The sequence below is a fragment of the Pelophylax lessonae genome (genome assembly GCF_965119305.1).
Source record: "Pelophylax lessonae genome assembly, chromosome: 1".
NCBI lineage: Eukaryota > Metazoa > Chordata > Amphibia > Anura > Ranidae > Pelophylax > Pelophylax lessonae.
The window spans coordinates 53,989,243-54,010,314 of record NC_138768.1 but is presented as its reverse complement, the minus strand read 5'-3'; the positions used below and the strand labels follow the sequence as shown (position 1 = coordinate 54,010,314).

At 44.7% G+C, this 21,072-nt stretch overlaps 1 protein-coding gene across 1 annotated transcript in view; it reads left to right on the top strand.

Annotated features, from left to right (window-relative positions):
- Positions 1-6,770: 6,770 nt before the first annotated feature.
- The window catches only part of LOC309568500 (tetraspanin-36-like), a 31,752-nt gene continuing 17,450 nt past the window's right edge, over positions 6,771-21,072 (top strand). The window contains exon 1 of the mRNA XM_082274178.1: positions 6,771-6,918. Coding sequence (XP_082130304.1) covers positions 6,859-6,918 — 60 coding nt within the window. The 5' untranslated portion in view covers positions 6,771-6,858. The remainder of the gene's footprint in view (positions 6,919-21,072) is intronic.

Genomic DNA, 21,072 nt, shown 5'->3' with positions numbered 1-21,072 from the left:
GCGATCTGCGATTTTTAGCGACAGATCGGACCCCTTACTGACACTTTTGGGGGGACCAGTGACATTACTACAGTAATCAGAGATAAAAATATGCACGGTTACTGTAATAATGACACTGGCAGGGAAGGGGTTAATACTGTGGGTGATCAAGGGGTTAAATGTGAGCCTAGGGTAGTGTTTTCTAACTGTAGGGGGGCGTGGCTTGTGGAATGACCATAGAGACCTGTGTTCCTATATAGAAGGATCACATGCACTCTGTGACCATTCTAGTGAGAAGAATGGTCAGCTGTGTTTCAACAGAAGACCGTCCTTCTCTCTCAGCGGGGAACGATCGTGTGTGTCAGGTGGCAATCAGAGCCGCCTGACCCGTGCATCGGAGTCCCTGCTGCTAAATGGGGGCGGGAGCCCTGCAGGCGCGCGACTGATGTATACCTACGTTGGTTCACACAGGAGGGGCTGCCTGCCGCAGTATAACTGCGGCGGCGGTCCTTAAGTGGTTAACATCTGTAGCATTCTGGGCTTTGCTGTGGTCTCCTAACTTTTCCTCATATCAGTTCCCAATGAAAGTAAAAAGTAGTTCACTAAGTCCTGATTCAGGGTCATGCCAAGGGATGACCCACTTCAGTGTATCATTACATCTTTGTGTGTATGGTCCCTCAACAGGCCAAAGAGCAGACACACCACAGCAAGATAATCCTGACTTCACCACACAGTAACATTAAATTACAAGTTTACATGACAATATTTGTACCTGCCTATATACAGACCTGGAAACTCAGCACAGGGAAGATGGGAGCCCCTCATATTGGGCACAGCAGGTGTACAGACCTGGGAACTCAGCACAGGGATGGTGGGAGCCCCTCATAATGGGCACAGCAGGTGTATAGACCTGGTAATGCAGCACAGGGATGGTAGGAGCCCCTCATAATGGGCACAGCAGATGTACAGACCTGGGAACTCAGCACAGGGATGGTGGGAACCCCTCATAATGGGCACAGCAGGTGTATAGACCTGGTAACGCAGCACAGGGATGGTGGGAGCCCCTCATAATGGGCACAGCAGATGTACAGACCTGGGAACTCAGCACAGGGATGGTGGGAACCCCTCATAATGGGTGCAGCAGGTGTACAGACCCGGGAACTCAGCACAGGGATGGTGGGAACCCCTCATAATGGGCACAGCAGGTGTATAGACCTGGTAACTCAGCACAGGGATGGTGGGAACCCCTCATAATGGGCACAGCAGGTGTACAGACCTGGGAACTCAGCACAGGGATGGTGGGAACCCCTCATAATGGGTGCAGCAGGTGTACAGACCCGGGAACTCAGCACAGGGATGGTGGGAGCCCCTCATAATGGGCACAGCAGGTGTACAGACCTGGGAACTCAGCACAGGGATGGTGGGAACCCCTCATAATGGGTGCAGCAGGTGTACAGACCCGGGAACTCAGCACAGGGATGGTGGGAGCCCCTCATAATGGGCACAGCAGGTGTACAGACCTGGGAACTCAGCACAGGGATGGTGGGAGCCCCTCATAATGGGCACAGCAGGTGTACAGACCTGGGAACTCAGCACAGGGATGGTGGGGACCCCTCATAATGGGTGCAGCAGGTGTACAGACCTGGGAACCCAGAGATCTCACCAATGGTGAGACAACAAAACCTGTTAGAGTTTAATCTGAATCTTAAACATTAATAAATGGGAGGGGATGATTGCTCCATTCACAAGGAATCGTCATTGTGTGTGATGTGGGTGTGGCTAAGTTAAATATTGATGGATAGATCCTCGAAGACACTGACTTAATTACATTTCGGTGTTGCTTTTTTTAAAGGAACGCTTTCAAAAATAAAATATTGAGATGATTTCCGCCTTTGTACTTTGTAAAGCGTCTCTGAAATGTAATGAAGTCAGTGTTTTCGAGGATGTGTCCGCTGATATAGGAACTTAGCCACGCCCACATCACACGCAGTGTCATCGCCTTGTGACTGGGGAGCACATGACTGAACTTGTCATTAAATAGCACATGACAGATGACACAGGTGTTCTGCAGATACCTATTATCAGCACACATACCTTCACTATAACCCCAAGGTTCAGACTTCACACTGCGCCCGCCCATCCATAGATAGGAGCAATCACCTTTTCTATTCTATTCCATGAAGAATCTTTAGAACGTCAGCTGACATAAAAAAAGTCACATTTATTCTCTTTTTCCGCTGCGTCCACATAAAAAGCAACAATTCCAAAGATCTCCATACATATCCAACTCCGATTGTACAATATCTGTACAGTTTTATCAAAACTATGTTTTGCAATTCAGTCTGCATCAAGCAGGCAGGCCCTTGCACACTACAGAATTGTTTGTAGATCTGAAGCTCGCCATACACTATTCAATCTGATTATACAATCTACTTTAGATCTGCCGCCAACTATGTAGTGCAAGGGCCTGGATTGGATATTGATGGATTGGATGGATTGGTGTGTCCGTCTATTATATTATTTTGGTAAATCTAAGGCCCCGTTCAAATCTGTCTGTCAGTCTTTTAGGCGGATCTGAACGGATGCCCCCATGCATTTCTATGGGGCAGCAGATGTCAGCGGAGACATGTTCACTGACATCCATTCCGATCCTGTCCGTCAGATCCGGACAGATGGAAACTCTATTTTCCATCCGTTTGGCGGATCGGATGAGAACGGACAGGTGCTCCGTTCTCATTCGATTCCCCTATAGAGGACAGCGGGAATCTGACAGCTCCATCTCTGCACACAGAGCGGAGACACAGCTGCCATCCGCCTGCTCAGCGGGGGATCGGCGGATCGATCCCCCGCTGATAAAAAGGAGTCCGCCGATGGAGCGGACAGTGTGAAAGGGGCCTCAAGCCCCGTACACACATACCGGTCGTCGGCCGAACGATCAGCCGTCTTTTGTCCAGGGCTGTCCTGTCTGTTGAAAAGTGCAAAAGACTGCACACGAATTTTGTCGGCCAACAACAGCCGACTGCAGAAGTGATGTCATGTGATGGTTAACTTTCCCTGTCTTTTTTCTTTTCTGAGCATGCCCAGTCTTGCAAATCTGCTGTTTGTCGGCCGAAATCTGTACTGACCGGCGAACAATCGGCCGTTCTGGTGTTGGCCAACAAAAATTTTAATGCCTGCACGACAGATTCTGTTCGGCCAAAAATGCACTGTCAGCTGTCGGAAGCATCATACTAACAAGCCTACAATCGGCCGATCGGTCGCTGGCCGAATCTTTACGGCCGACAATCAGTACGTGTGTACGGGCCTTTAAGCAGATTGTATGGCAACCCGTAGGCTCACTGTAACGGATCAACTGGCACCCCGACTGGGTACCTCCGCACATATTACTATCTGTCCATACAATATCAACTTTGGATCTACCCAAAACTATGTATTATGAGGGCTTACTTAATCAATCCAATCAATTTATATCCAATCAGGCAGGCTCTGGCACTACATACTTTTTTGGCAGATCTGATGGAGATTGTACAATCAGATTGTAGCATACGCTTTCTCTCACCCAACAACTATATAGTGCAAAGAACCTAATTACTGAATACAAATGCATAGTATTGTTTAATAAGGGCTTCTACCATATAATTATGGTAGATCGAAAATGGATTGTGTAAAGATTGTACAATCAGATTGTAATGTGGGACAGCCAGCTTTAGTGCAAGGGTTTGCCTGATTTGATACAAATTAACCACTTTAAGACCGGAAGGATTTACCCCCTTAATGACCAGGCCCTAGTTTGCGATTCGCACTGCGTTACTTTAACGGATAATTGCGTGGTTGTGCAACGCTGAAAAACTAAACGAATTGATGTCCTTTTTTCCCCACAAATAGAGCTTTTGGTGGTATTTGATCACCTGTGCGATTTTTATTTTTTGCGCTATAAACAAAAAAAAGCGACAATTAAAAAAAAAAACAATATTTTTCACATTCTGCTATATAACACCCCCCCCCCCCCCCAAAAAAAAATTAAAAATCTAAATTTTTTAACATTTTAGGCCAATTTGTTTTCTGCTACATATTTTTGGTAAACAAAAAATCGCAATAAGCGTATATTGATTGGTTTGCGCAAAAGTTATTGCGTCTACTAAATACGGGAAAGATTTGTCATTTTTATTTATTTTTTTTTTTTTACTAGTAATGGCGGCGATCTGCGATTTTTGCGGCGGACAGATCGGACCCCTATCTGACATTTTTGACACTTTTGGGGGGACCAGTGACATTACTACAGTAATCAGTGCTAAAAATAAGCACTGTTACTGTACTAATGACACTGGCAGGGAAGGGGTTAACCCTGTGGGTGATCAAGGGGTTAAATGTGAGCCTAGGGGAGCGATTCTAAATGTGGGGGGGGGGAGCGATTCTAAATGTGGGGGGGCGTGGCTTCTGAAATGACCATAGAGACCTGTGGTCCTATATAGAAGGTCACAGGAGCTCTATGACCATTCCAGGGAGAAGAACAGTCAGCTGTGTTTACAACAGCCGACCGTTCTTCTCTCTCAGCGGGGAACGATCGTGGGTGTCAGGCGCCAATCGGAGCCGCCTGACACATGCATCGGCCTCCCTGCTGCTGAGTGGGGGCGGGCTCGCCCCCTAGCTTTCCGCACACAACCGACGTAGACCTACTTCGGTTTGCGCAGGAGAGCCACCTTGCCGCAGTAAATAGGCGGCGGGTGGTCGGGAAGTGGTTAAAAGAATAGTTTAGGTTTGTACTAATATTACATAGTAGTGGCAAATATAAAGGAGATTGCTTAGAGATTGTACAGTCCAATTGTATAGTGTATGGCCAGTGTAATGGAGTTTTTAACAGGGAAAAAGACCATTGACGGTGCAATCTAGTTGTACTTTTTTTATTTTCGGGGGTGGGCGGGGGATTCTACTACTAATTTTGTAGTACACGGACCTACCTGACTTGATACATATGGAATCAATGGAGAATTCAATGTGCATGGAATCACCCACAGTCTTCTTCCAGGCTGGATCAGAGTGATTCTGATTGGTCACGTGTTGTCACATGACTGCTTTGTCCAATTGGAGTCCCTCTGATCCATCCCTGTGTCCTCAGGGAAAGAAGGGGAAGAAAACTATAAACTTCAAATCCCCAGACGGCTGCATGTATAGTAAAAGTTGATCATCAATGGAGGTGCGAGCAGCGGGGATCGGGTCGGGGTGGCTGGCGGATGATGGTGGCGGGTGTTAGATCACCTTTCCATTTTTTGTGAAAAGGTGAACTTGCACTTTAAACCAAATTACCTACCAAAGGATTTGTATTTCTGTGCATGCAGTCCTGAGATTTACACAGCTCTGCCACTCAGAACAGAACAGTCTGTCAGGGTGGAAAAACTGATCTTTTTTTTTTTTTGCCGTTTGGCAACACTTGCACTCCGTTCACACCTGATTGGAGACGGAATTGCCGTGATTCCCCCTGCGATTTCAAATTGCTGCAAAAAAAGCGGGACGCGTATGTGATGCCATTACTTCTTAATGGCACCCCAACCATGAGTCCCCATCAGAACTTCCCCTTACATCATGGTCCCCATCAGAGCTTTCCCTTACATCAGGGTGCCCATCACAGCTTCTCTTTACATCAGGGACCTCATCAGAGTCTTCAGTCTGTCTTCAGTCTGTCAGGGTTCCCGTTAGAGCTTCCCCTGACATCAGGGTCCCCATCAGAGTCTTCCTTACATTTGGGTCCCCATCAGAGCCTCCCCTTACATCAGGGTCCCCATCAGAGTCTTCCTTACGTCGGGGTCCCCATTAGAGCCACCCCTTACAACTTGGTCCAAATCAGAGCCACCCCTTACAACAGGGTTCCTATCAGAGCTTCCCCTTACATCAGGGTCTCCATCAGAGCTTGCCCTTACATCAGAGTCCTTATCAGAGCCTCCCCTTACATCATGGTCCCCATCAGAGTCTTCCTTATGTTGGGGTCCCCATTAGAGCCACCCCTTACAACAGGGTCCCCATCAGAGCCACCCCTTACATCAGGGCCCCCATTAGAGCTTCCCCTTACATCACATCAAGGTCCCCATCAGAGTAGTCTTCCTTACGTCAGGGCACCCATCAGAGCTTCCCCTTACTTTAAAGTCCCCATCAGAGCTTCACCTTATATCAGGGTCCCCATCAGAGCTTCACCTTATATCAGGGTCCCCATCAGAGCTTCATCTTAGCCCCCTTACACCAGGGTCCCCATCAGAGCTTCCCCTTACATCAGAGTCCCCATCAGAGCTTCCCCTTACATCAGAGTCCCCATCAGAGCTTCATCTTACATCAGGGTCCTCAGAAAAAAAAAATTGTGGCTTTTTTTTTTTTTTTGCCCCCATTGGTGAGATTTCCCTTCACTTCCTGTCCCAAAACCATCACAGAATGTGTGAGGAAATTTCTCCACCACCTAGTGTCCCCATGGGAAGATTTCCCCACTATTCCTTTTCTGGTGACAACTCAAAATTAGTGATTTTCAGTGATGATGGTAAACATGACAAATAGTGAGGGTTATTCCCCCTAATGGAGACACAGACAGCAATAAAAACCTAACAGCTGTTCTAATCCATCTCCACTCTGAACCCAAAATATATTTATTTATACTTATAATTTATTGTGTCTTTTATATAAAACTGAAATGTGTGCCAGTCACAATCTCTGCCATGATCAGTGTGCAGCCATTGCTATGAGGAAATGATGTCAGGGCTTTGTGTATCACCTATGGGGGGGGGAGGGGAGGAGTCATGTGACTGCAGGGAAGGCTCATAGCATGTGATGTGTGCCTTATTATTCCAGCTGAATAGAGAGGTAGAGGCATTGCCTGGAGGAGCCTGAGAAGACACAACAATGGGGATCGGATCCTGTACTTCCAAAACCTTCCTCATCCTCATCAGCCTCATCTTCCTGGTAAGTCCACCTCTATATTCCATTTATTAACCTCAATTCACAGAGCTATAATACAAGGATAAATATTCACTCTGATTTATAAATCTCATTGGCTCACTGCTGAAAATAACTGTCACTTTTTTCTGTTCTGTGTATTATTATCTTTGTGAATTGAGCCCATTGTGATCTATTCTGTGCTGCTTAGTAATGGGCACAAAGCCTGACCAGACCATTCATAAGCATCGTCATCGTCTTATAATGCTGCCTATTGATAAATCGCACAACCTCACCCATCTCTGAGGCTCCTAGGACCCTGTAACGAAGCACAATCTGACCGTACAATCAATTATCGATCTACTAAAACCATATAATATGAGATCCCATCTAAACTCTTCAATCAGTCGGTATATAATCAGGCAGACCCGTGCATTATATAGTTGTTGGCAGATCTAAAGGAGATTGTACAATCGGCTTGTAACGTGTGTGCTGATTCTTAAGTGGGGCACACGCTATAAGAAAATCGGAGGAACGATCGTCAGACTTTCTTAGTTGCATCTCAGTAAAGTTGGAACCGAGGAAAGGAAATCTTGTATGAAAATCCTCGTATAACAAAGGTCTGTGTGTGTGTTTGGTTTCTGATCATGCGTAGACTTTATTTTCCGTTATAGATAGATGTGTGTGTGTGTGTGTGTGTGTATATATATATATATATCTCTCTATCTCCGTAGGAGGAAAAAAATAATAAAAAAAAAAAAAATATATATATATATATATATATATATATATATATATATATATATATATATAAATTTCCATAGGAGGGGGAAAAAAATGTATAATTATTAAAATAAAAATAAAAAAAAAAAAAAAAAAAATTTATATAAATAATTATACATTTTTTTTTTTTCCCCTCCTATGGAAATATAAATAAATAAATATATATATATATATATATATATTACACACACTTCTGTAGGAGTAAAAATATAATAATATAAATATATATATATATATATATATATATATATATATATATATATATATATATATTCATATTTATTTATATATTCATATTTATTTATGCTAACGATACACATTAAGGGCTCTTTCACACGGAGCGGACCGTATTGCGATCCGCTCCGGCACTTTTTTTTTTTTTTCATGGACACGGATGACATTTGTGTCATCCGGTCCGTATGTCCGCATATCATCCCATCTGTTTGCGGATGATATACAGACATAATGTATGTCTATGGGGATTGCGGATGTCAGCGGATGACACTGCTGACATCCAATTTTTTTTTTTTTTTTTTGCATCCGTTCCGTTTTTTAAACGGAAGAAAAGATGGGGTTCTGTTCCAAAAAACGGAACAGAACTGAAAGGAATAAAAATCGGATGTCGGTGGACGGTCAACCGCTGACTTCCGCAATCCCATTGACATGCATTATGTCCGTCTATCACCCGCAAACGGATGGGATGATATACGGACATACGGGACGCCCGTGTGAAAGAGCCCTAAGTGAAAATTGTTTGTTCTATTCCTGTATGAGAAATTTCAGTTTTTGGGTCGGAATCGTCTGTCGAACATTGTGTATGCAGAAAATCGTTTGATCCTTTGGACTAAACGATTTTTCTTGTGTGTAGCCATGAGCCATTAGTGGCGGTTCACACATATGCGATGCGGGAACCCTGCAAATTCAGTACGGGTTCCCGCATTGCATTCAACTCGCAGGCAGTTCACACTGCCATATGGGAATAGCTGGGGGTGTCAATACAAAAGGTAGCGACACCCCCAGTTCAGTTCACATATCGCAGTGCAAACTGTCAGTTTGGACATGAATCGGATCGCATAAGTGGGAACATCCATGCGATCTGATTCTGGTGCGGACCAAAAAAGGGTCCTGTGCGACTTGTCTGAATACGATGTGATTCAACCGTACAATCTGTATGGCTGAATTTGCTTTGCACAGACATCGCATTTGATATTCAGAGCAGTGCGCTCCGAGTCACATGCGATGTCTGACATCTCACATATGTGAACCGGGACTTAGTCCTAGTCTAAACCTGGCCATATGTGATTTTAATTCCAAAAGAACTCCTGCTGGCAGGGCCATCTTACCGAATGGGCACGCTGGGAAGCTGCACAGAGGCCCCACCTGCCCAGTGCCCAAGCCAAGCATTAGTCCCGATTCCTGTGTGCATCCCAACGCAGAACTTAGCAGGTGGCAAGCGCCTGTTGGCCCTGCTGGGCTGTGGAGGGGGAGCCCACAACTGCAGGAATGGCTGTCCGCCTCCACAGGGACTGACGCACACAGGACAGTCTGATTCCCATCTGTGTGTGTTCACCGGACCCAACCGATGAACTTGGAATCTGTCATTAGACTGGCACTGCTGTACCAATAAATATCGCCTTATCGATTAATTTACATTTTTTTATTCTTGTGGGTGATTCTGTAGGCAGGGCCCCAGTGCACTGCATTGCCCGGGGCCCTTTAATGGTCTTAAGACGGCACTGCATGCTGGCCATACACTAGACAAGACTTGTTTTAGAATAACGAACACTCGGCTGTTAGAACAAACAATTTTGCCATCATGTAGTGACCGAATTTGGATTGATAAATTGATGGTTTACTTTCCGTGTGTTTTTTCTTCTCTGAGCATGCCCAGTCTTGCTCATCTGGCTTTTGTTGGCCGAAATCTGTACTGACTGACGAACAATCGGCCTTTCTGGTGTTGGCCAACAAAAATTTTATAGCCTGCAGACCAGATTTTGTTTGGCCGAAAAAGTCGGTTGTTGGAAGCATCATACTAACAAGCAGACAATCGGCCAATCGAATATTTACGGCCGACAATCGCTACGTGTGTACAGGGCTTTCATTTCAACGATGTAGTACAAAGGCCTTCCTTATGGGATACAATTGAAAGTGGTTGTTTAGTGTTGACCTCCCTATTATATGGATTTTGGTAAATCTAACAGAAAATGGGTGTAACTTATCTTCACTTACACTATTTTATCCTTGTAAAGAAAAAGCAAAATTTCCCCGTTCCTGTTCTGAACTGATCTAACCACATGCAAAGTTCTTTTTTTATTTATTTTTTTTTTATTTTTCAGCCAGATTCTTCAGATTAGTCAAATTCTGACCTGTTTTATCAGGAAATGGTTACTTGTAACATTCACAGATGTTGTTTTTTTTAGTAAAAACGTCATGAAACTGTCCAACATTTCGTAACCCCCCACACCTCAAGATTCAGAAGGGAGATTAAGGGAAAAATTGATCTGGAGACTGTTTTTTTTTTTTTTATTTTTATTTTTTTAATGAATAATGTATCATTTATGTATGTAAAAATCTTGTTTTACAATGCAGCCTTATAGAGCCGGGTGTAGTGTTGTGAGAGTTGCTCATCTGACTCATTCAGCTTTGTGTGTAATCTGAGCTTCATTGACAGCCCCTAAACCTTTCCAGCTTGGAAAAACAATCCACTTAATCACATGATATAAAACCCTGTTCCGCTCTATACTTGTGGAGTGTACTATTCAACGCCTAGTAATGTTACAGACCGCTGAAAGTGACATGTGCTTCCCGAGCCACCAGTCCGGAATTGGTGATTCAGGTTGATTGTGAAACTTTGTTTTACTGATAACCACCAGACTGTAAAATCCTTCCCATAAAATAACAGCACTGCGTTTCTTCTGCCGAAATGTGATGACAAAGTGCACAAGACACATCATACACCGCGGTGTCACGCTGAACTTTGCCTCCCAACTTCCCCACAAGCATGTGATTGGGTGCAGTTTATTGGAGCAATCGTAAATCCTAAACGGTGTATAGAGGGCAATAAAATAACTTCTTGTATACTTATAAATTTTTATATATATATATATATATATATATATATATATATATATATATATATATATATATATATATATATATATATATATATATATATTTATATTAGAGCTGCACGATTCTGGCCAAAATGAGAATCACGATTTTTTAGCTTGGAATAAAGATCACGATTCTCTGTGTAACCAAAAAAAATTGGGATAACTTTACGGTTACGTTTTTTTTTTATTCATTAAAGTTTATTAATTGCGTTTGAAAGACTGCTGCGCAAATACAGTGTGACATAAAATATTACAACAATCGCCATTTTATTCTGTAGGGTCTCTGCTAAAAAAATATATAAAATGTTTGGGGGTTCTAAGTACTTTTCTAGCAAAAAAAACTGATTTTAACTTGCAAGCAACAAGTGTCAGAAAATGGTCTAGTCTTTAAGAGGTTAAACTTCCTTTCTCTCTGGCAGAGTGATGGAAAAGATACAATGTAATCATTTTGTTTATAGTTACTGGGGGACTTAATGCTGATAGGCGTTTGCTGGGAGGAAAGACACAATGTAATCATTTTGTTTATAGTTACTGGGAGTTTTCCACAGCTGTTTTCTCTGCTCCCTTAGCTATGCAAAGAATCGAGCATATGTCAGGTTTAGATCGTCAGGGGGGGTGAATCGGGATCGCGATTTTCATACGATTAATCGTGCAGCTCTTATATATATATATATATATATTATTTTTTTTTTTTTTTTTTTTTTTTTTTTTACAGGATTGCTATTGAAAATATAAATCAATATATGATAGCAGCAGAGTCCAAATAAGCAGTACAGTGCTAGAGGAAAGGTCAGCTTTTCTAAGGTTTGCAAAAATCCAATGTAAGGAACCCAGAGGGTAAAAGAGCTTCCAATGCAGGGATATAGCCAAACTCCTACTGAGGGCGGAGGGGAGCAGGGGACAGAAAAGGGGAGGTTAAGAAAGGAAAATGAGAGGGTGGGAGAACCAATAGCAGATGGAAAGCGAGATTTAAAAGCGTATAGAGAAAAAGGGGGAGGGGAAGGGCCACCTAAAGCCATCCAACTCAGCATTAATAGGGGGCTTAGTTGTATATGATATTGTACCTATTGGGATGTCCATGGCAGCCAGACCTTGCCATATGTCCAAGGGCAGCCAAGTCAAGTATCTGATCAAACTGATCTCGATTTTGCTCAGATACACTATATTACCAAAAGTATTGGGACGCCTTTTCACGCACATGAACTTTAATGACATCCCAGTCTTAGTCTGTAGGGTTCAATATTGAGTTGGCTCACCCTTTGCAGCTATAACAGCTTCAACTCTTCTGGGAAGGCTGTCCACAAGGTTTAGGAGTGTCTATGGGAATGTTTGACCATTCTTCCAGAAGTGCATTTGTGAGGTCAGGCACTGATGTTGGATGAGAAGGCCTGGCTTGCAGTCTCTGCTGTAATTTAATCCCAAAGGTGTTCTATTGGGTTGAGGTCAGGACAGCCAAGTTCCTCCGCCCCAAACTCACTCATCCATGTTTTTATGGATCTTGCTTTGTGCACTGGTCCAAATCATTTGGTGGAGGGGGGATCATGGTGTGGGGTTGTTTTTCAGGGCTTGGGCTTGGCCCCTTATTTCCAGTGAAGGGAACTCTTAATGTGTCAGCATACCAAGATATTTTGGACAATTTCATGCTCCCAACTTTGTGGGAACAGTTTGGGGATGGCCCCTTCCTGTTCCAACATGACTGCACACCAGTGCACAAAGCAAGGTCCATAAAGTCTTGGACAGTATCTGCGGCAAGTGGTTAGGGTGTGCACCCCAAAGCGCGCACACACACACACACACACACACCTTTCTCTGCAGCCTCAGCTGCACTGGACAGTAAATGAATGGGAAGTGCTCTGTGCTGAGCGGCTTCCTGTTCACAAACTGAAGCATAATAAACGCTTAGTAAAATGCTTTACTATGCTTCAACTATGAATGAACACAATGAGTGAGTGTATTCACTATGTTCATTTATAAAAGGAATGTGTCGGTAAATTGCATATTTACTAGTCCCTTCCCCTTCTCTCCATCCGGAAACATCCCCTGTAACAGCCGGGGGAGAGGAGGGAAGCCAACAGCACTGGGGTGGGGTGCAACACACGGGATGGCCTGGGCAGTAGGGGAATTTGGCACGGCAAAGAGTGATTAGGGTGTGCCCAGGCACACCATGCACACCCCTTGTGCACGCCTATAGTCTGGTTTAACATCGCACATGCTGGCAGTTTCACACTCTTAAACCTTGTGGACAGCTTTCCCAGAAGAGTTGAAGCTGTTAAAGCTGCAAAGGGTGGGCCAACTCAATATTGAACCCTACAGACTAAGACTCTGAAGAATTATTGAATTACCAGAGCGCTCAATAGCACTGTGGTAATTCACTGAGCCGACAGCCGTAGAAGGATGTCGGTACTTGTAGTTGATTCATTCACAAAATTCTGATAATGAATGACCGGCCATGTGGGCGGAGCCCCGCACAGCTGCGCTCTTTAAAAAAAAAAAAGTGACCACTAGTAAAGGGAACTTTTCCCTGGACTGCTGTCGCACAGAGGGCTCAAATCATCGAGCCATGGCAGGAACATGTTACATGTTCCACCCTAAAAATGGGTGTAACCTGTTCCCGAAGGGGAACTTAGGCTGGCCATACATGTACAATTTTCTGTTAGATTTACCAAAAACCATTATAATATGAGGTCAAAACTAAACACTTTCACTTGTATCCGATTAGGCAGGCCTTTGTACTACATAGTTGAAGGTAAATCTAAAGAAAATTGTATAATGTATGGCCAGCCTTATCCTTTAATTGAAGAAGCTGGAGTTGGAATCTGGAGCAGCTGTGTATTGTAGTCAATCAGCTCCTAATGCCCCATACACACGTGCAGATTATCTGCAGACTTACCAAAACCATATAATATGAGGTCAAACCTAAACACTTTCAATTTGTATGCAATCCAGCAGGCCCTTGTACTACATAGAAAAGGTAAGTCTGCAGACAAAAGTCTTCAGATAATCTGCACGTGTGTATGGGGCATAAGTGCATCAGTTTTTTTTGGGCCCCTTTCACACGGGCGGACACCGCCCGATGGACTCCGTTCTGCTCAGCGGGGGGTCGATCCGCCGATCCTCGCTAAGCAGGCGCATGACAGCTCCGTCTCCACTCTGTGTGATGGAGATGTCAGATCCCCCCTGTCCTCTATGGAGGAATCGGATGAGAACGGACCGCCAGACGGATGGAAAATAGGATTTCACAGACAGGATTGGATCGGATAGCAGCGGGTGTCAGCAGAGATGTCTCCCGTTGACACCCGTTGCCCCATAGGGATGCATGGAGCATCTGATCCGGTCCGTTTCAGAAACTGACAGGCAGATCGGATCAATCGCCCGTGTGAAAGGGGCCTTATGGTGCCCATACCCTAGACGGAAAATCATTCAAAAATCCTCCATTTGGACAGTTCATTTGTTTTTCGGCCAGTTAATGGGCACAAATCGGTAATCCGTTGTCCTTTGGTTGTATTGGCTCAAAAACGTCACAAGTTGGGAAATTTTCTGCCAAGCGATCGATAAATTGAAAGGTTAATGTGTTTATCGTCCCAACTGTTTGCACTAAGAATATGTAAAAAAAACAAAAAAAAAACATTTTATTTATGTCCAGCGAACGATTTATCGGTCATTACATGATGGAAAAATTGTTTGCTCTCATGGCTGAGTGTTCGTTTTTTGAAATGGAGTTAGAAGAAAATGTTGTATAGTGTATGGCCAGCATTGGTCATTCTACCCGTGGTATATTTTTGTTAAGCGGCCTTTTTATAATGCAGCATGTTCCATTATCACACAGTACACAAGAATACAGCAGGTTGGTATGAAGTGGGCCAGTTGGAAACCAGAGATGGCATTAATAAACATGGCCCGATGCCATGAATGGGCTAACTGTCCATGGGGTCTGAGAACTAGGAACACGCACAGGTGTGTGCTTCTAGTTAATCTGCTGCAATGTCAACAGTGTTTGGGCATGGGACCTTTCACACGAACGATCCGATCAGACCCTCCTGTTAGTTTTTTTTTTTTTGGCTGATCTGATCGGATGCTCCATGCATCTCTATGGGGCATCAGATGTCAGCGGAGATATGTCCGCTGCCAACCGATCCTGTCCGTCAAATCTGGATAAATGGAAACCCTATTTTTCATCCATCCAGGGGATCGGATGAGAGCGGACAGGCGGTCCGCTCTCATCCGATTCCCCATAGAGAGCAGCGGGGCTCTGACGCCTCCCTCTCTGCACACAGAGCGGAGACGGACCTGTCATCCACCTGCTCAGCGGGGATCGGCGGATCAATCCCCCGCTGAGCAGCAGTGTCCACCGATGGAGGCGGACTGTGTGAGAGGAGTATTGTGAGTGCAAACTGGTTATTTTTATACTAGGGCCAATTTTGACAGGATCTAAGTAATCTACCAGCATGTCTTTGGAGTGTGGGAGGAAACCGGTGTACCTGGAGGAAACCAATGCAGGCACAGGGAGTAGAGATGCACCGATCCGATATTGGGATCGGATATCGGCCTCGATACTGGCAAAATAGCTGGATCTGGGATCAGTAAAATTAACAGATCCACGGGCCGATCCGGTTTCGTCACAGCAGAAGCATATTTTTTACAGGTTTAGAGCCGGTTCACATAGAGGCGACCCGACTTGCTGGGGCGACCTGTGAAGTCGCGGTGCACAGCGCGCACCGCGACCTCGGAGCGACATGCACGGACTTCACCTCATTGAAGTCAATGCAGGTTGCTCCAGGTCGCCCCGAAGTAGTACAGGACCCTTTTTCTAAGTCTGAGCGACTTGTGTCGCTCCTATTAGAACGACTGTCCTATTAGAACGACTGTGCTAATCTATGACAGTCGCCCCAGTGTGAACCGGCTCGAACTGTTTGATTACTATTATATTTTCAAGCAATAAACTATTTTTTTTTTTTTTTTTTTTTCTTGTGGCTACATTTTATTCTTTTTAATTTTGAGTTTGACTTTGATTGCATAATAGATTTTGAAGGCACAATTGTTATAACAAAACAATAGTAACGGATCGGTATCGACAGATACGCAAAGCCAGGCATCGGTATCGGGACTAGAAAAGTCGGATCGGTGCACCCCTAACAGGGAGAACATGTAAACTCCAGGCAGAGTCATGATCGGGATTTGAACTGATGACCCTAGTGCTGCGTGGAAGAAGTGCTAACCACTTAGCCACTGTGTTGCCTCTTTTACTAAGTAGTCTTTGTCAGATCCTTATCACAAGTGTGTCATTTATCAAACAGCATCAGTGATAGTTTTGCTCTCTTGATGCAAAATCTAGAGACTGGAGAGAAAAGGAACCGAAAAACCCCTGAGAGGAAGCGATGACACGTATACACACTATATTACCCAAAGTATTGGGACGTCTGCCTTTTACACGCACATTAATGTGGTTGTAAACCCACTTACCTGTAGGTAAGCCTTTATGAAGAGTTGCCTATAGGTACTTTAAATGGCTCCTAAACTTGCACCGTCTGAGAGATATTCACATTGCATGCAGCCAATGACATCATTGGCACATGCGCTCTGAAGAAACAGCCTCCCGTGACGTTTCTTTGGAGCCATGTGACGTCACGCGACTCCGGTCCGGCCAGTAACATAGCCAGAATCCGCAGACCCGGAAGGAAGACGGCTGACCATGGATGTGGGGAACGACGAGGGCTTAGTTTGGAGGGAAGTGTGCGATGCATACTAGCACAGTATGCTTTTTCTTTTCGGGGTGGGGAGAAAGCACACTGGGTTTACTTCCTCTTTAACTTTAATGGCGTCCCAGTCTTAGTCTGTAGGGTTCAATATTGAGTTGGCCCACCCTTTGCAGCTATAACAGCTTCAACTCTTCTGGGAAGGCTGTCCACAAGGTTTAGGAGTGGGTCTATGGCAGGGCTGTCCAAACTATGGCCCTCCAGCTGTTCAGGAACTACAATTCCCATCATGCCTAGTTATGTCTGTGAATGTCAGCTTTACAATGCCTCATGGGATGTGTAGTTCTGCAACACCTTGAGGGCCGTAGTTTGGACACCCCTGGTTTATGGGAATGTTTTCATTCTTCCAGAAGCTAATTTGTGAGGTCAGGCACTGATTTGGACGAGAGAGCCTGGCTCACAGTCTCCGCTCTAATTCATCCCAAAGGTGTTCCATCAGGTTGAGGTCAGGACTCTGTGCAGGCCAGTGAAGTTCCTCCACCCCAAACTCGCTCATCCATGTCTTTATGGACCTTGCTTTGTGCACTGGTCCAAATCATTTGGTGGAGGTGGCGTTCTGGTTCGGGGTTGGGCTTGGCCCTTTAGTTCCAGTGAAGGGAACTCTTAAGACGTCAGCATACCAAGACATTTTGGACAATTTCATGCTCCTAACTTGGTGGGAACAGTTTGAGGATGGCCCCTTCCTGTTCCAACATGACTGCGCACCAGTCTGTTTGTGGTATTACATTCAGCAGTGGCGGCTCAGATTTACACAGTGCTTCAGTAGGCCGGTCGAGATCCTCTTGTTGCACCGCTGGCCTCTACTGCCCACACTGGTCGCTAGGATCGCCTGGTGTCTAGCAACCAGTAACGTCCTGAGGAGGAGAGCGAGGCCCCAGCATTCAGAGCCCCACCTCCTCCGTGCCTAGTAAACTTTGGCTGCACCCACCTCTCCCTCCATCTTCTCCAGCGGAGCTGCATGAACCTGAGAGAAGGGAGGTTGGAGGACATCTGAAGAGTCGATCTACACCTGTATGAACAAAGGGGTAGACAAGCTCATACCAATAACCTATAAATATATAAGCACCACGTCCCCACCTGTATGAGGTGAGGTGGATGAATTAAAAAAAAAAAAAAGAGCATGACCTGGCAGCAGATGACACCTGCAGAGTGATGGGAGGAGGAAGAATGGCCCGAGGATGGATCTCAGGGATTCATTCTGGGACTTGTAGTCCCTCACTTTTGGGGAGTCACATCCCCAAAAGTGAAGAACTACAGGTCCCAGCATGAGTCCCCCTCAGAGGTGAGGATGCATTACAACCCGCGCCCCCCAACTAGTGGACTACAGGTCCCACTGTCCCAGCATAAACCCCCTCAAAGCTGAAGAGGTGGCCTCCCAACTAGCGAGACTACAGGTCACAGCATGAACCTGTCAGATTTAAGGGGTTACATCCTTAGATCTTGGGTTCATGCAGGGCCTTTTAGCCCTTTTACTTTGTAGGGGGGATCACATTCCTAAATCTCAGGGCCTCATGTCTGGACTTGACCTCCACTAGTTTGGGGGGGGGGGGGATAGTGTCACGTCCTCAGCTCTGAGGGGTTCATGCTGGGACTTGTAATCTCGCTTTTGGGGGATGTGACCCTCCCAGAAGTGAAGGACTGCAAGTCCCTGCATTAACCCCTGAGATCTAAGGATGTGACACCTTAAATCTCACGGGTTCATGCTGTGACCTGCAGTCCTTCTCTAGTTGTGGGGCCACCTCTTCAGCTTTGAGGGGATTATGCTGGGACAGTGGGACCTGTAGTCCTTCACCAGTTGGGGTTGTAATGCCTCCTCAGCTCTGAGGGGGTTCAACTAGTGGGGGACAAGAAGTCTAAATAAGCCTATATGGATTGTTTGCACAGAACTGTGTGATATTTTTATTTTTTTTACTAGTAGTGGCGGCGATCAGCGACTTATAGCGGGACTTGTTGCCATAGAAATAATTCTAAAGGGGAGGAGTTGTTAAGATGACTACGCCCATGTGGGGGTGCCAGAAATATTTCTGCACCCAGGCGTCTGTGACCCGAGGATCGGCCCTGCCTCAAACCTAGATGGTGGCACAATGGAAAGTGAGAGGAGCTCTCCCCCAGCAATTCGGAGCTTCTAAGCTGGCACTAAAATGAATTGCCTGCAATTTAACCGAAATTAGATTTTATCTACTGAACTCTGCATCCATGACAGAAGAGGAAGGACTGTCCTACGTGAGGAGGATCTTCAGAAATGTTTCACTTCCTCAAAAAAAACTACCAAATGTTCTGTATATAGAATGGCTGAGCTGTGTTTTTGTAAAGGTTAACCCTTTCCTGACCATCTTCTCTGGTACATATTAGGGATAGGCCAATATGCACTTTCCCTGATATATTGGCCCCAGAACTGGCCGATATTGCCGATATTTTTGTGACGTCATTCTGCCTTCTTAGGACACCTCCCTCGCCTTTTTGGAATTTACAAATGCAGCAATTTAGAAATTGGATGAAAAGGTTTAGCGCTGGGAAAAGGTGTTTGTTTTTTTGTTTGTTTGTTTTTTTGTTTGTTTGTTTGTTTTTTGTTTGTTTGTTTGTTTGGTTTTTTGTTTGTTTGGTTTTTTGTTTGTTTTTTTGTTTGTTTTTTTTGTTTTTGTTTTATTTTGATATATATATATATATATATATATATATATATATATATATATATATATATATATATATATATATATATATATATATGAATAAGTAGTGCATTTTATATACTAAACTACATAGGTCAGACCAAAATGAGGAGGAAAGAGGGACTTTGTTTCGAACGAAAGACAGTCCTTCAAAATCTGGGACAATTGGGAGCGCTACCCATGTTCCCTATGTGCACCTACAGAGAAATATCAAGTGCATGACCCTAGGGTCTAACCCAACTTTGGGGACGAGCCCCAAGGTTCTTCATCTGCCTCTCTACCAAGACTACCAGCTATCCATAAAAGACAACGGAGCCAAGAACCCTATCTCTATTCCCTCCTCCCCAAAATTCTAGCAAAAAATAAATAGGGTTAACCTCCTGCTGTATTAAACAAAAAAAAAAACGTTGGAAATCCATTTTACCTTATTCCGATTTTTAACCACTTTAACTCCGCTCACATTGCTGCTACTGCAGCAATGTGGCTCGTTATCGTCCAGCGACGTAGACCTACGTCGCTGGACTCCGCCCCTTGTGGGCGGTGCGCGTGCCGCCGGGGGCTCGCTCCCGCTGTGTTCTGTCACAGCGGGAGTCAGGCCAGGGGAGGAGCGGCGGCGATCGCCGCCGCTCTTCCCCCGATCGTCGGGGAATCTAGTTTGGAGATCCGCCCGCTTGTGTAAACAAGCGATCTGTCTTGTGTCACTCAGTCGCCTCCCCCCACACACGTCAGTAAGCACCAGGCATACATTAACCCCTCCCTCTCCAATAAAGTTAACCCCTTCCCTGCCAGTGTCATTTTTACAGTAAAAGTGCATATTTATAGCACTGATTACTGCAGTAATGTCACTGGTCCCCCCAAAAGTGTCAAAAATGTCAGTCAAGGGTACGATCTGTCCACCGCAATGTCGCAGTCCCGCAAAAAAAATCGCAGATCGCCGCCATTACGCGTTAAAAAAAAAAAAAAAAACACCAAAAATGACAGAAATCTTTCCCTTAGTTAGTAAACGCAATAACTTTTGCGCAAACCAATCAAAATACGCTTATTGCGATTTACATTTTTTTGGGGGGGAATTTCATATAAGCGCCCGCGACGCTACTTCCCGGGGCGACCTCTGAGATCGCGGTGCGAGCAGCGCGCCGCGACCTCGGAGCGGCCGCCACGGACTTCATAACATTGAAGTCTATGGCGGTCGCCTCCTGGTCGCCCCAAAGAAGCTCCGGACCCTTTTTATAGGTCGGAGCGACTTATGTCGCTCCTATTAGAACGGGTCCGCAGCTTCCCTATGGGAGGCGACCTGTGAGGCGACCAGGTCGCCTCACAGGTCGCCCTAGTGTGAACCGAGGCTTGAGGTTAAAAATATTGTTTTTTTTTCAAAATAAACGCTCTTTTTTTTTTTTTTTTTTTTTTGTTTATAGCGCAAAAAGTAAAAATCGCACAGGTGATCAAATACCACCAAAAGAAAGCTCTGTTTGTGGGGAAAAAAGGATGTAAATTTAGTTTGGGTACAGCGTCGCACGACCGTGCAATTCAGTTAAAGTCGCACAGCGCCGAATTGCAAAAAGTGGCCTGGACGTAAGACAGCAAAATCCTCCGGTGGTTAAAGTTAATTTAACCCCAGCAGCTCAAGTTGTACTATGCTTTCTGTCCACTAGGTGGTGATCTACGACCTGTGGTAATATGGTTTTTCCAGTTTAGCTAAATGTCTATAGTGGGCGTGGGCACTCTCTCCATTATTTTTCCTATACTTCAGCAAAAGAGATAATCCAGCAAATTTCATTTTGTAGGAGATTTATCAAAGGCTTTCCTATTATTATTATTATTATTATTATTATTATTATTATTATTATTATTATTATTATTATT